The sequence below is a fragment of the Primulina eburnea genome, unplaced genomic scaffold (genome assembly GCF_022965805.1).
Source record: "Primulina eburnea isolate SZY01 unplaced genomic scaffold, ASM2296580v1 ctg591_ERROPOS1600000+, whole genome shotgun sequence".
Lineage (NCBI taxonomy): Eukaryota > Viridiplantae > Streptophyta > Magnoliopsida > Lamiales > Gesneriaceae > Primulina > Primulina eburnea.
In genome coordinates this window covers 135025-148253 of record NW_027331378.1, presented here as the reverse complement: position 1 = coordinate 148253, position 13229 = coordinate 135025, and the positions used below count along the sequence as shown (strand labels likewise).

The following is a 13229-nucleotide window of genomic DNA, read 5'->3' as shown; positions in this document are numbered from 1 at the left end:
TTACAAATAAAACCGGAGCACCCCAAGGTGAAACACTTGGTCTTATATATCCTTTAGCTAATAGATCCTCAAGTTGTTCCTTTAGTTCCTTTAGTTCAATTGGTGACATCCTATAAGGAGCTCTAGAAATAGGTTGTGTACCTGGCATCAACTCAATGTTGAACTCAACCTCTCGGACTGGAGGAAATCCTGGAATTTCATCTGGAAATACATCTGAAAATTCACTAACAATTGGAATATCTGCCAATTTAGGTACTGACCTTGAAATATCAATCGCATAAACCAAGAAACATTCGGCTCCTTTCTGCAACAAACGAGTCATGGACAAAACAGATATCAAAGGAATCTTAGCTCGAGAACCCTTACCATAAAATGTCCAGTGATCTTTCATATCAGGTCTAAACTTAACAACCTTCTGAAAACAATCTACAGTAGCCTTGTATCTTGTCAACATGTCAATACCAACTATGCAGTCAAAATCAGACATCTCCAATATAATACAATCAAGCTCAATGACATTATCCTCATAACGAAATTCACAACCACTTATCATTTCAACTGACCTCATCACTTTGCCCAGTGGAGTAGAAATAGATAAGGTAGATGATAATGGTATAGAATGCAACGAATGCAATGTGACAAAGTGCTCAGATATGAAAGTATGTGATGCACCAGTATCCATCAAAACATAAGCAGGATAACCTTAGAGAAAACAATTACCTGCAATGACATTATCTGGAGCATTATGTGCCTCATCCTCAGTGAGTGCAAAAACTCGAGCCTGCTGTCTAGGTGGTTGTCCTACCCTGTGGCTACCACTCTGTTTGTTCTGATCTGGCCGGTTTGATTGCTGATAGGAATGAACGGTAGGGTTCTGACGATTCTGGTGAGGTGTATGTCTCGATGATCCCCCACTCTGAGACATATCACTCCCACAGTTAGGACACACTCGAGCATAGTGTCCCACCTGGTTACACAAGTGGCAAGCTCCCGAGATTCCTCTACAATGATCGGTAAAATGTCTACCACCACACTAACCACAAGTCGGGGCTGAATAACCAGTACTCTGAACTGAACCAGACTGTCTTGATCCACTAGAACTCGAAAAATTACTGCCATGTCTCTTAAATTGCTTCCCTCTAGCCTTGAACTGCTCTTTTATGTTTCCACTGTTACCGCCACTATTACCCTGTCTGAAATGTTGTCGGAACTGTGGCTGTTGGGGTCGTTGAGAATACTGAAAACCTCTCTGCCTAATGATTCCAGTTTCAGCTCTCTTTGCTCGATCAAGAGCCTCAGCAAAAGTGTTAGGCCTTTCAGTATTAACCAGGGTAAAGATATCAGGATTAAGACCATTTATGAAGTGATCGGCCTTAGCTTCTTCATCGGATGCTACATGAGGAGCAAATCTCAGTATATTCGAGAACTTAGCAACATAGTCCTCAATATTCAGATTTCCCTGTTTTAAATTTGCAAACTCGGCTCCCCTATCTTTCCTGTAAGAGGTAGGAAAGAAACGCTGATAAAATTCAGATTTAAAAATATCCCAGGTAACAATCGTACCTCGACCCTCTAAAGCTTTCTTTGTCATGATCCACCAACTCTTAGCAACATTCAATAACTGATGAACAACTAACTTGATTCTACGATCATCTGGATACTCAAGAGATTCAAATAACTGATCTATATTCTCCAACCAGTTCTCACACTCTAATGCATTCTCTGTACCCTTCAACATCAGTGGGTGCAAAGACTGAAATCTGGCTAACAGTATCTCCATCGGAGTCGGAGTTATATCCATCTGAGTATGAGTAGCACTGCCCTGATCTTGTGCCACTGGTATGTCCTGTCTAGGTCTACCATGACCTCTACCTCGAGTACCCATGTCTGATATAACATAGATCAAACACATATAAAATCACAATATCATAATCATCTAAATTTTGTATCAATCATCTCTGGCTCTTGAAACTCAACAATCTCCAAAAATCTCAAATAAAACTCAACAATATAATATCTCAATTTAAATAATGTATTTCACATCATAGCACAATGAAAATGCTAACAAATATATCACATGATCAAGCAATTCAAACTGACTCGATCTACCCTGTTTCCAAGTATCTTACGCTCTGATACAACCTAATGTGGGGCCCTGGTCCGATATCTAATACTAATAATTTTAAATGTATCAAACCAAACGATTTAATAAAATACATAATTTCTTGTTCACAAACTGACATAAACATCGTCAGAATAATTTAAATGTCTCAAATGTTTGAAATAAAATTTTCAACATGCCAAAATAAAGTAGTGAACCAAAATAATCCAAACATCATCAAATAGCTCCTGAGACCCGAGAATCCCACTCTAACTCGTATCTCCTCGCCTGGGACTGAACTCTGGCATCCCCAGCCTCACCTCACCTACCGTCAAGCACATGAAAACAAGAGGTACCGGACATGCCGGTGAGTATAAACCCAGTATGATACAATCAATAGCATATGAGAATTAAAATTTCAATTATCTCATATACAATTATAAATATGTAATATAATGCAATGCATGATCAGAAGCTGTGGGCTATCAATAAATCTCAAGATCAAGTGAATCATCTGGTCATAGGGTACCCAAGGGAAGAGAATCGCCCAACAACATCCACCGACTCATCCGCTCGAGGTGGTGTGTTGTGTTCTACAATCCCAAGACTATGGTGCGCCTATAGAGAGTGTTCAGGCCATAGCAGCGACCTCCGCATACACTATGCCAACTCAACTATAGCCCCATACGTCCAATAAATCAATATATCAAGGCGACCTCTGCCATATCAAATCTGAATCGAAAAATGGCTCAATATGAAATGCAATGATGCATTTCAATCTCATCAAGTCAATATCATAATAAGCTCATCTCAAAAGATCAATCATCAACAAAACACAAATAATTCATCAAGCCATCGAATTTTCAATTTAAAATAAAAATGATACTTTTACCTCGTATGTGTGAGGCCCGGGGCCGAAGAGGGCAGGGGGTGATCGCCGGTGCCATCAGTTGCACGGACAATGAGCGGCTCCTGGCAGGCTTCTAGGTGGAGGGAACATGAATGAACTGACCCACACGGGAATGAGAGAGATTCCGTGACTGTTCAATGTAATGGACTGTACAGTTGAAGAGGGCTTAAAAGATTTGATTGGTACTACTCATATCACGAAGGTGCATCTTCTTTTCGGTAGCTCATCACATAAGAACTCCATAGTTAAGCGTTCTTGACTTGGGGCAATTTTGGGATGGGTGACCTCCTGGGAAGTTTCCTAGGGTGCGTGTGAGTGAGGACATAAGCACGCTGGAAAGACTCGTCTTGATACAGTGAGGACAGACGTCGAATCTGGGGCGTTACAGTTGGTATCAGAGCCGACCTCTCTTAGTACGGTGTGGTTCGGGGACGAACCAAGCGGAAGCTGGTGGGCATGTGAGGCCCGGGGCCGAAGAGGGCAGGGGGTGATCGCCGGTGCCATCAGTTGCACGGACAATGAGCGGCTCCTGGCAGGCTTCTAGGTGGAGGAAACATGAATGAACTGACCCACACGGGAATGAGAGGGATTCCGAGACTGTTCAATGTAATGGACTGTACAGTTGAAGAGGGCTTAAAAGATTTGATTGATACTACTCATATCACGAAGGTGCATCTTCTTTTCGGTAGCTCATCACATAAGAACTCCATAGTTAAGCGTGCTTGACTTGGGGCAATTTTGGGATGGGTGACCTCCTGGGAAGTTTCCTAGGGTGCGTGTGAGTGAGGACATAAGCACGCTGGAAAGACTCGTCTTGATACAGTGAGAACAAGTCGTCGAATCTGGGGCGTTACAGTATGCTACCGACCGTAACATACCTTTCAAATATTACCAAAAGAAGATCGAAATGTGTAGGTGAGAAGTCTTGAAACTCTGAATTCTACTATAACTCAAGAACTCGGATCATTTATCAAAATAGAGCAATTTCTGTACAAAATTCATAATTAATTCAATCATGCTTCGAATCAAGATCCGCAATTTGGGTATTCAATAAACTTAAATCCCAACAATTTTTGTAAAGAAGGAATCCATATCATTTCAGAATCGTAATATGACATAAAAACATTCATTGAATCATTTTGTCAAACACGTGACGTGCGTGCTAAAGAGTTAGCTCCTTTACTTTGTCATTGGCTTCAATTCCATTTTAAATTCAAACCAACACAATTACAACATCTCCAACATCTCAATATCTCAAATATCAACTCAAATATCAATTCTAACTTCAACCCATATCCAAACTTGAATAGAAATGAAAAATACTTACCACATCTTGAAGATCTTGAAGAGAGGATCACAAATCTATACTTATTTCATATTTTTCTTGAACAAATCTCCAATAGATTTAAGAATAATTTATAAAATGGAAGGAAGGAGAGAACCCTAGCTTTTAACCAATAGAGAGAAGAGAATGAGAAGGAAAAGAGTAAAACAATGATCCCATTCGATTTTATGCCTTCCCAAACACCAAAACACGTTTTTTTAACTTGCTGGTCGTCCGGGCGGACGTCTTTTTCCGCCCGGGCGCGGAACTCTCGGCAAAAACATATTTTTCCCGAACAAGAGCCGCCCGGGCGCGCCTCTGCGCACATCCACTACAAAGATTGCTTCAGAAACGCCTTTTCCCTTCATAATTTGGAAAAGTGATCAACTACAAAGTTGTAGCCCTATGTCGTGGCTTGCATCTCCCTAAATTTCAGGTCATTTGGAGGTCTGAGTAAAAAGTTATACTCAATCTCCCAACTTGTGTCATTGTAGGAACGACGATACGCACGACACACTTCGGGGCACTTTTGGCTCATCTTCCCTAATGATTTGAACAAAACTCAAAACTGGAAAGTTATAGCCTTATGTCTTATCTTTCTGATAATAGTGGCCTCATATCAATTGGATCAATATACAAAATATTATGCTAAAAACCACAACTACTGCCACATTTTTCATACCATTTCTACACTTCCATTACCTATTTAGCTCAAATTCCATCTTTGATTCTACCCATCCATTATATTTTCCACTCTATAACATCATTATCATTCATACCATAACGTAAAGCCAAGAACCATCACAACTACTGCCATATTATATCAAAATTCGGGCATTACAGGTGGGGACTAATGAGTCTGGCTTGGACTGAGCAGGAGGCTAAACCCGAGGACCGCCCATGTTTTTAAATAATTTATGGAATGTTTCAAATACGTTGATTCCACGTTATTGTTTACGATATTTAAACAATTATTTTTCTTAGCAAACTTTATTTGTGATCTTTTTATTTCAGACGTTTTGGATGAACAATTATTTGATGACCGCAATTTGAAATTTTATTTGGTATTTTAGAAAATTTTTAATTTTTCCGCAATTTTTAAAGTAGATAAAAGTACGGTACGTTACATCCGGCGTATCCACTCCGATGCTTAATTCAGCAGGTGAAGAAGAAGGATGAAATAGCTTGTATATGTAGTGATATACGTGAGGTGCTCAAGAGTTCAGAATTCCAGAATTTGTAAATGAGAAATATACCTGCAATTTATAGGAAGAAATCTCATTATTACTTTGTTTGCAGTGCCCATCTGCTAAGTATGGCAAATTGGCTGCCTATACCCTGCACTTCTGATAGCTTCTTTAACACGCCAAACCCATGTTGTTCTGACAGATAAGATAGCCATACCGATACACTCGAGTGTGGTGCGCTTCTCGAGACAGCCCGAGTAGAAGGCTCCCGGGAGTTTGTATGAGAGCCCGAGGTCCTTATTGCCCGGGGAGAAAATATCCTGAGCATCCCCATGCCCGGGTGCTGAAGAAAGTACTCTGCATACTGACTGTGATTTGGGCTATTCATTTAGTATTCTGTGTCATGATGTGATCTGGGCTCTTATGGGTGTATCACCAGTGGTAGTGCTCAGCTGAAATTTCTGATGGAGGAAGAAGAAAAATCTCCTTACTCTCAAACCTTGGAAGTTCACAGCAAAGGTGTGTGCAAATTGTGTGTTAGTGTGTGATAATTTGTGTTGGCCGATAGTTGTGTTTTTTGTGAGGTAGGTTTCTTACTATTTTATTTAAATAAGATAATGACTAGGTATTTAATTTAATTAAATCACAATTAAAAAGTACTAATTTAGCCCTTATAATTTAAATTACTAATTTAGCCTTCCAATTTTTGAAAATAAGAGTCCTACAAATGTTAAATTCTACCATTAATTAAACATTACATAATTTAAATAATTAAATCATAAAAATATTTATTAAAAAGTTTTATTTCGTGTGGACTTATTTAAATACTTTATTTCCAAATTTTGCTAATTAAAATGCTTAACGTCTTCAATATACTCGAGAAATTAAATTTAGCCCTAAAATACTAAAATTTAAAATTTTTTAAAACACTAAATTTCTTGGCTTAAAATAAAAATTATAACATTAAATTTTTAACATTTTAATCGTCTCTGGTCTCCTTTCTCGGTTCGGTATCGAATATTCGTTTGAAAACTAAAACTCATGATAATATTTTAAATTGCGTAAACATGAGCATATAAACATTTAAAACAATTTAATCATGTATCATGCACCATTTAAATCATTAATAAATTAAATTAAATTATATAATTATGCATGGGTTTACGTGCACTAGCTTTTTTTTGGCATTACAGAAGAGGTGACATATTAGTAGTCGAAATCTCTGAATATCCATAAACATATCTTATGTATTTAACTGTTTCAATACTGTTTTAAACTGATTTGTTCAATTCTAACTGATATCAGTTCAGTTCTCACCATAACTGAATTGATATAAGCAAAGACCGATCCCCTTTATTTCAGTTAATAAATTGAGACAAGCTAAAAGCTTTAAACTGATCAGCTTTTTGAACGAAGTATTAATTCGAGTATTTTTCGTTTGGTTTAAAACCAAACTCGATTTAATTTATCGGTGTTTATATTCTTATAACACGAGCTACTCTAATTCATTGACAATATTGTATTTGAAACACCTTCGTAGGTGCTTGTAACCGATCTTATCACTCCCAACTTGAAAATCAGACATTAACTCTACCCTTTTTCCTAGAGTTATGTCATTTTTTTTTATCATCGTTAGTTTTTGAGGAGATAAAAGAACCTCGATCACAGACGCGTTTTGCTTATCAAATGGCAAAACTAAATTCTTGATGTTTTGATCTTTTGATGTTAGTACATAATCCAAATAGAAACAGCATAGTTCGAAAGACTAGCCTGTTAGACTAGAGGAGCGGATCGAGGCACTTGTGTTAGCTCACATTAAATTGAGCTACTATATTATTGTAATTTTTTTATATATTTTGATTTCATTGAACCCATTAAAAATAAAAAATATAAATTCATTGAACCCATTAAAAATAAAAAATATAAATACAAGAGTCAGATTTAAGATAAATGAGTCAATTATTGGAATGCACACTCTTAAATATCGTTATTATTTACTAATTAATTAATCCACAAATAATATTTTCAAGTGAAAATAGTCCGATCTCCTTCGAATACGACTTGGAGAAATTAAATAGATTTATTAATTTCTTTCAATATTTTTATAGATAAAAAAACAGTTTACTTTTTTCTAATACTAATTTCCATATTTTATAATAAGTAATTTTACATGTACAACAATTTTTGCACCATAAATTTTTTATTTATTATATATATATATATATATATATATATATATATATATGGATATATGGATTCTATTTTAAATATATATTTTTTAATTTCTCTACTAAGTTCAAGAACTTTCCACAACATGTTCGAAACTAACTAGAAGTTAGAGAAACTGGACACGTTTCCGCGATCCTCACAATTTCCATCTAACGGTAACGATCATCCCAACCCTCAGAAAGAATCCCATTGGTCCTCACGTCCCTCGTACAATTTTGGTTGGTCCACGTCATCATAAGGGACATAATTCTCCACATTTTGAACTCTACGATTCCAAGGTACCGTTTCGAGCGGAGGGGCGACGAGTGATTACCACGCGCAATATTACCGGTCCACGTCATCGCACATGGACGGGGTTTTGCTATATATTCACATAAATCTCTGCTACATTGTTTCTATTTCGGATTCAGAACTCGAACACAAATCACCGGGGAAATATAAAGAGCGATAGAGAGAGGGAGAGACGGAGATTGATATCGTCGATTGTTGAGGTCCGAAGCTATGGCTGCCGCGTGGGAGGGGCGTGCATCTTCGTTCGTACTCGGGATCGTTCTGCTCGGTAAGCTTTTTCGCGGAAGCTATCGTTTGTAGTTGAATTTTAGCGCTAGAATTGGCTGATGAAAGAGATTCGTATCTGTTGATGCTTCAAGTAAACTGCTTTTTTTATTTTTTATGATGAGAATTAATGATTCATCATTGAGGAAATACGGATGTACTGCCTTCTTCTCTCTTTTGTTTCTGAACCTGCTTCATTTTTTGTTTGAATTTTGAGATATGTTCTTATTTGAATTGTGCTTGTTTGACGTTTAGCTGATATGTCAAATCTTATTAATATTTACGTGGTAGATCCTGATTTTGTGATGTTTTAGTATATTGATGTTTTTGGGAAAAATGAACGGACATTTCTAATTCTGAAGAGGGTTTTATATTACGAGGTGTAGAATTATAAAATTTACCAGAGAAAAATGAATGCATGTTTGCGGAGTTCCTCTTTTCTCTTGGTTGTTTTAATAACCAAGAGCTCACTATCGTCTCTTTTGCATACTGGAATTAATGGGCTGATGTATGGATTGGTTCCTTGAACAGGGAGTTTATTTGCATTTTCCATTGCTAAAGAGGAGGCTGAAAAACTTGGAACAGTTATTGGGATAGACCTCGGTACAACTTATTCATGTGTTGGTGTTTATAAAAATGGACATGTTGAAATCATAGCAAACGACCAAGGTAACCGTATCACCCCTTCATGGGTTGCTTTCACTGATGGTGAGAGGTTGATCGGAGAGGCTGCGAAGAATCAGGCAGCTGTTAACCCCGAAAGGACGATCTTTGATGTCAAACGACTAATTGGAAGAAAGTAATGTCCCGTTAATTTTGTATTCGCATATGATTTCATCACATTGAGGATCGCACATTACAATCCTTAACCCTTACTATTCCACAGGTTTGAAGATAAAGAAGTTCAAAAGGACATGAAGCTTGTCCCTTACAAGATTGTCAACAAGGACGGGAAACCTTATATTGAAGTCAAGATAAAAGACGGTGAGACTAAGGTCTTCAGTCCTGAGGAGATTAGTGCCATGATTTTGATAAAGATGAAGGAGACAGCGGAGGCTTACCTAGGAAAGAAAATTAAGGATGCCGTTGTCACTGTTCCTGGTAAAGATTTGGTACTTAAGTTATAATAACCCTTCCATTCTGACAGCGAAAAATATGCTCATGTTGACTCGTATTGTTTTGTATGATGAATCCTTGCAGCTTACTTCAATGACGCTCAGAGACAGGCCACTAAAGATGCTGGCGTCATTGCTGGGTTGAATGTTGCGAGAATCATAAATGAGCCGACCGCGGCAGCAATTGCATATGGTTTGGACAAAAAAGGCGGTGAAAAGAACATTCTTGTTTTTGACCTTGGTGGTGGAACATTTGATGTCAGTATCCTAACCATTGATAATGGTGTATTTGAGGTTCTCGCAACAAATGGAGACACACATTTGGGAGGTAAGCTTCTTCTTATTGAGACTCTTTGCTCTTTATTTGTAATAATCATTCCAACACATACCGTAATTGTTCAAAGAAAAGATAGGAGCCTTTCAGAGTCAATTCCACTTGAAGTTAAATCGAAACTTCTTCGACTTATAACTAACTGTATTGAGTAAATAATATTATTCAGTAATTCCTTGTCTCTTGATGTGAAACCCATTCTAGCCTGAGGTTCTCTCATGGCTTCTTACACCATGAATATACCATACCGTACGCCCTCCTCCCCAAAAATAATGTCAAGGTTATATACAACCTCATAACATCAGTTTCACTGAAGGGAGTACAGGTAGATCTTAATATTAACCGTTCGCCCTCCTCCCCAAAAATAATGTCAAGGTTATACAAACCCATAACATCAGTTTCACTGAAGTGGAGTGCAGGCAGATCTTAATATTAGAATGTAAGGATTTGTTTGATATAATTGCAAGAATGAGAGAGGTGAAAGAATTAGAAAATCCTATACTTATTCTTATCAAACTGTCTTAATTGTTTCAAAACTCCTATATGTATAAGTTTACTATGTGTTTACATCTTGGCTGTATTCTGATGCCTACCATTTCACCATCTAGTCATCTTTTATAAGGAAACTCAGTCACAGGGTGCTTGATTTATGCAATGAACTTCAGTATTTTGATAAGATCGAGGATTTTGAATAATATTTTAGATAGTCTTGTTTAATATCATCATGTTGATTACCCCTCCTCCTCCCTCCAGGAGTGGATGTCGATCACAGAATAATAGACGAACTTCAGTATTTTGAGAAGGTCGTGGATTTTGAATACCATTTTTATAGTCTTGTTTAATATCATTTTTTATTTCACCTCCCTCTAGGTGAGGATTTTGATCAGAGGATAATGGAGTACTTCATTAAGTTGATCAAGAAAAAGCATGGGAAAGACATCAGTAAGGATAACAGAGCACTAGGCAAGTTAAGGAGAGAATGTGAGCGTGCCAAGAGAGCTTTGAGCAGCCAGCACCAGGTCCGAGTGGAGATCGAGTCTCTCTTTGATGGTGTAGATTTTTCTGAGCCTCTCACAAGAGCTCGTTTCGAAGAATTGAACAACGATTTGTTCAGAAAGACCATGGGACCTGTTAAGAAAGCCATGGAAGATGCTGGATTAGAGAAGCGCCAAATTGATGAAATCGTTCTTGTTGGTGGAAGCACCAGGATTCCAAAGATTCAACAGCTTCTCAAGGATTATTTTGATGGAAAGGAACCCAACAAGGGTGTGAACCCGGATGAGGCTGTCGCCTTCGGTGCTGCTGTTCAAGGAGGAATCATGAGTAGAGAGGGTGGTGATGAAACCAAAGGTATAACATTGCTATTCTTTTTTGTTTACAACTTTCTGAAAATTATGAAGCTGAAATATTTGTCTAACTAGTAAGCCATGCTTGACACCAGATATTCTTCTCTTGGATGTGGCTCCACTGACTCTTGGCATTGAAACCGTCGGTGGGGTGATGACCAAATTGATCCCAAGAAACACTGTTATACCAACGAAAAAATCTCAAGTTTTCACTACCTACCAGGATCAACAAACTACAGTCACAATTCAGGTAACGACAGAGAAAGATAATAAAGAAAGATGTATGTAACCTCTTCCTACATGATGATGACGTTGAATCCATGACAGGTCTTTGAGGGTGAAAGAAGTCTTACAAAAGACTGTAGGTTGCTTGGGAAATTCGATCTCACAGGAATAGCCCCAGCTCCAAGGTTCGTATTGCTGTATAGACTTACCCCCATCCATGCGTTATCACAAGATTTATTTTGATTTTCAACAGGTATTTTACGTATATTAACATTTTCTGTTTGAACAGAGGAACTCCTCAAATTGAAGTCACATTTGAGGTCGACGCCAATGGCATTTTAAACGTCAAGGCGGAAGACAAGGCCTCTGGTAAGTCTGAGAAGATCACCATTACCAATGATAAAGGCCGTCTGAGTCAGGAGGAAATTGAGCGAATGGTCAGGGAGGCCGAGGAATTCGCCGAGGAAGACAAGAAGGTGAAGGAAAGAATTGATGCCCGTAACAGCCTGGAGACCTATGTTTACAACATGAGGAACCAAATTAATGACAAGGACAAACTCGCAGACAAATTGGAGTCCGATGAGAAGGAGAAAATTGAGACGGCAACCAAGGATGCTCTCGAGTGGATGGACGACAATCAGTCGGCCGAAAAGGAGGATTATGAGGAGAAGCTCAAGGAGGTAGAAGCAGTGTGCAATCCAATTATCACCGCTGTTTATCAAAGGTCTGGTGGTGGTCCTAAGTCAGAGGAAGATGTTGATGATTCCCATGACGAACTGTAAAAGATTCTTTAGTAGATTTTAGGTTTCTTTGGGTGTTCCACAATTGTTTTTCGCCTACAGTTTTTACTTGTGTAGACGAGCAACACTTGGGGATATCAAGTCGTATTCTAATGTGCGGTGACATATGAAATAGGGTTGTGTACTAGTGATGTTAGGTTGCAGTGTATAGGGGAAAAAAACATGAAAATTTATTTTAATGCATATATAATTTTTAAATCGAAGGTTGGCTTAAAATGAATTGATTTATTATTTAAATTTAAATTATATTATGTTAACTGACATCTGGGTAAGCTTTCAAAGTTAAGAGGAGAGAAAAAAATGTGGTGTTTTCGAAATTTGTGAATGAGAAAGTTCTAGTCACGTTTTTTAAACGTCGCAAACATTAAAATGAGGTGTTCCATTGTCATGTATAATTGGACGACAATCTATCATTGAAGATCTAGTTGATAGATTATCCAATTTAAAGAATTAACTTTTCCTGCAAATATCTATCTTATTCTAGAATTATTTTCAGAAAATATTGAAGATAACTGAAACCCTTCCATCAATTCAGCTTCAGTGCCTTATTGTTGAAAAAAAAAATGGAACCAAGAACGGATAACAATGGTGGGCACTGTGCCACTCTATGCTGGTTCCTCCCCCATGCGAGAATAGCATAATGATCAACAAAATAAAATAAAATATTACTTCACTAAATCATATTTGCAATCTCAATATTAATTAATCACACCTAACCTATTACTAATCTAGGTATCTAGTTAGCAATTTGTGACTTTGGATTTATTGACTTTCATGTAAAAATGATTTTTTTAATAATATTTTACGGTTTTATCTAATTATGTTATTTACTTTATCAGTATACTCATACAAACAGCATAAATAAAATTTGAATATATATATATATATATAATATGTATCATGAAGTCTGCCTCTCAACGACCATGAAACTCATTAGGAAGTGTACCATATATTCTAAACAGGTTCTTTGTCGAATCAACAGCTTAAAATAAAGATAACGGTCGCTTGAGCACGTGACTAGAATCAGTGATGTAAACACCATGTTTTCATTTGTAAGAGCATTGATATATCCATTCATACAGATTGATGATTCATGAACTGTTAGA

At 37.4% G+C, this 13229-nt stretch overlaps 1 protein-coding gene across 1 annotated transcript; it reads left to right on the top strand.

Annotated features, from left to right (window-relative positions):
- The first annotated feature begins 8074 nt into the window (after window positions 1-8074).
- Window positions 8075-12321, top strand: LOC140821494 (luminal-binding protein 5-like). Its single transcript, XM_073181986.1, has 8 exons — window positions 8075-8310; window positions 8838-9105; window positions 9193-9407; window positions 9507-9749; window positions 10623-11102; window positions 11194-11348; window positions 11426-11508; window positions 11613-12321. The coding sequence occupies exons 1-8, from the start codon at window positions 8253-8255 to the stop codon at window positions 12103-12105; spliced, it is 1995 nt and encodes a 664-aa protein (XP_073038087.1). The 5' UTR covers window positions 8075-8252; the 3' UTR covers window positions 12106-12321.
- Window positions 12322-13229: the final 908 nt, after the last annotated feature.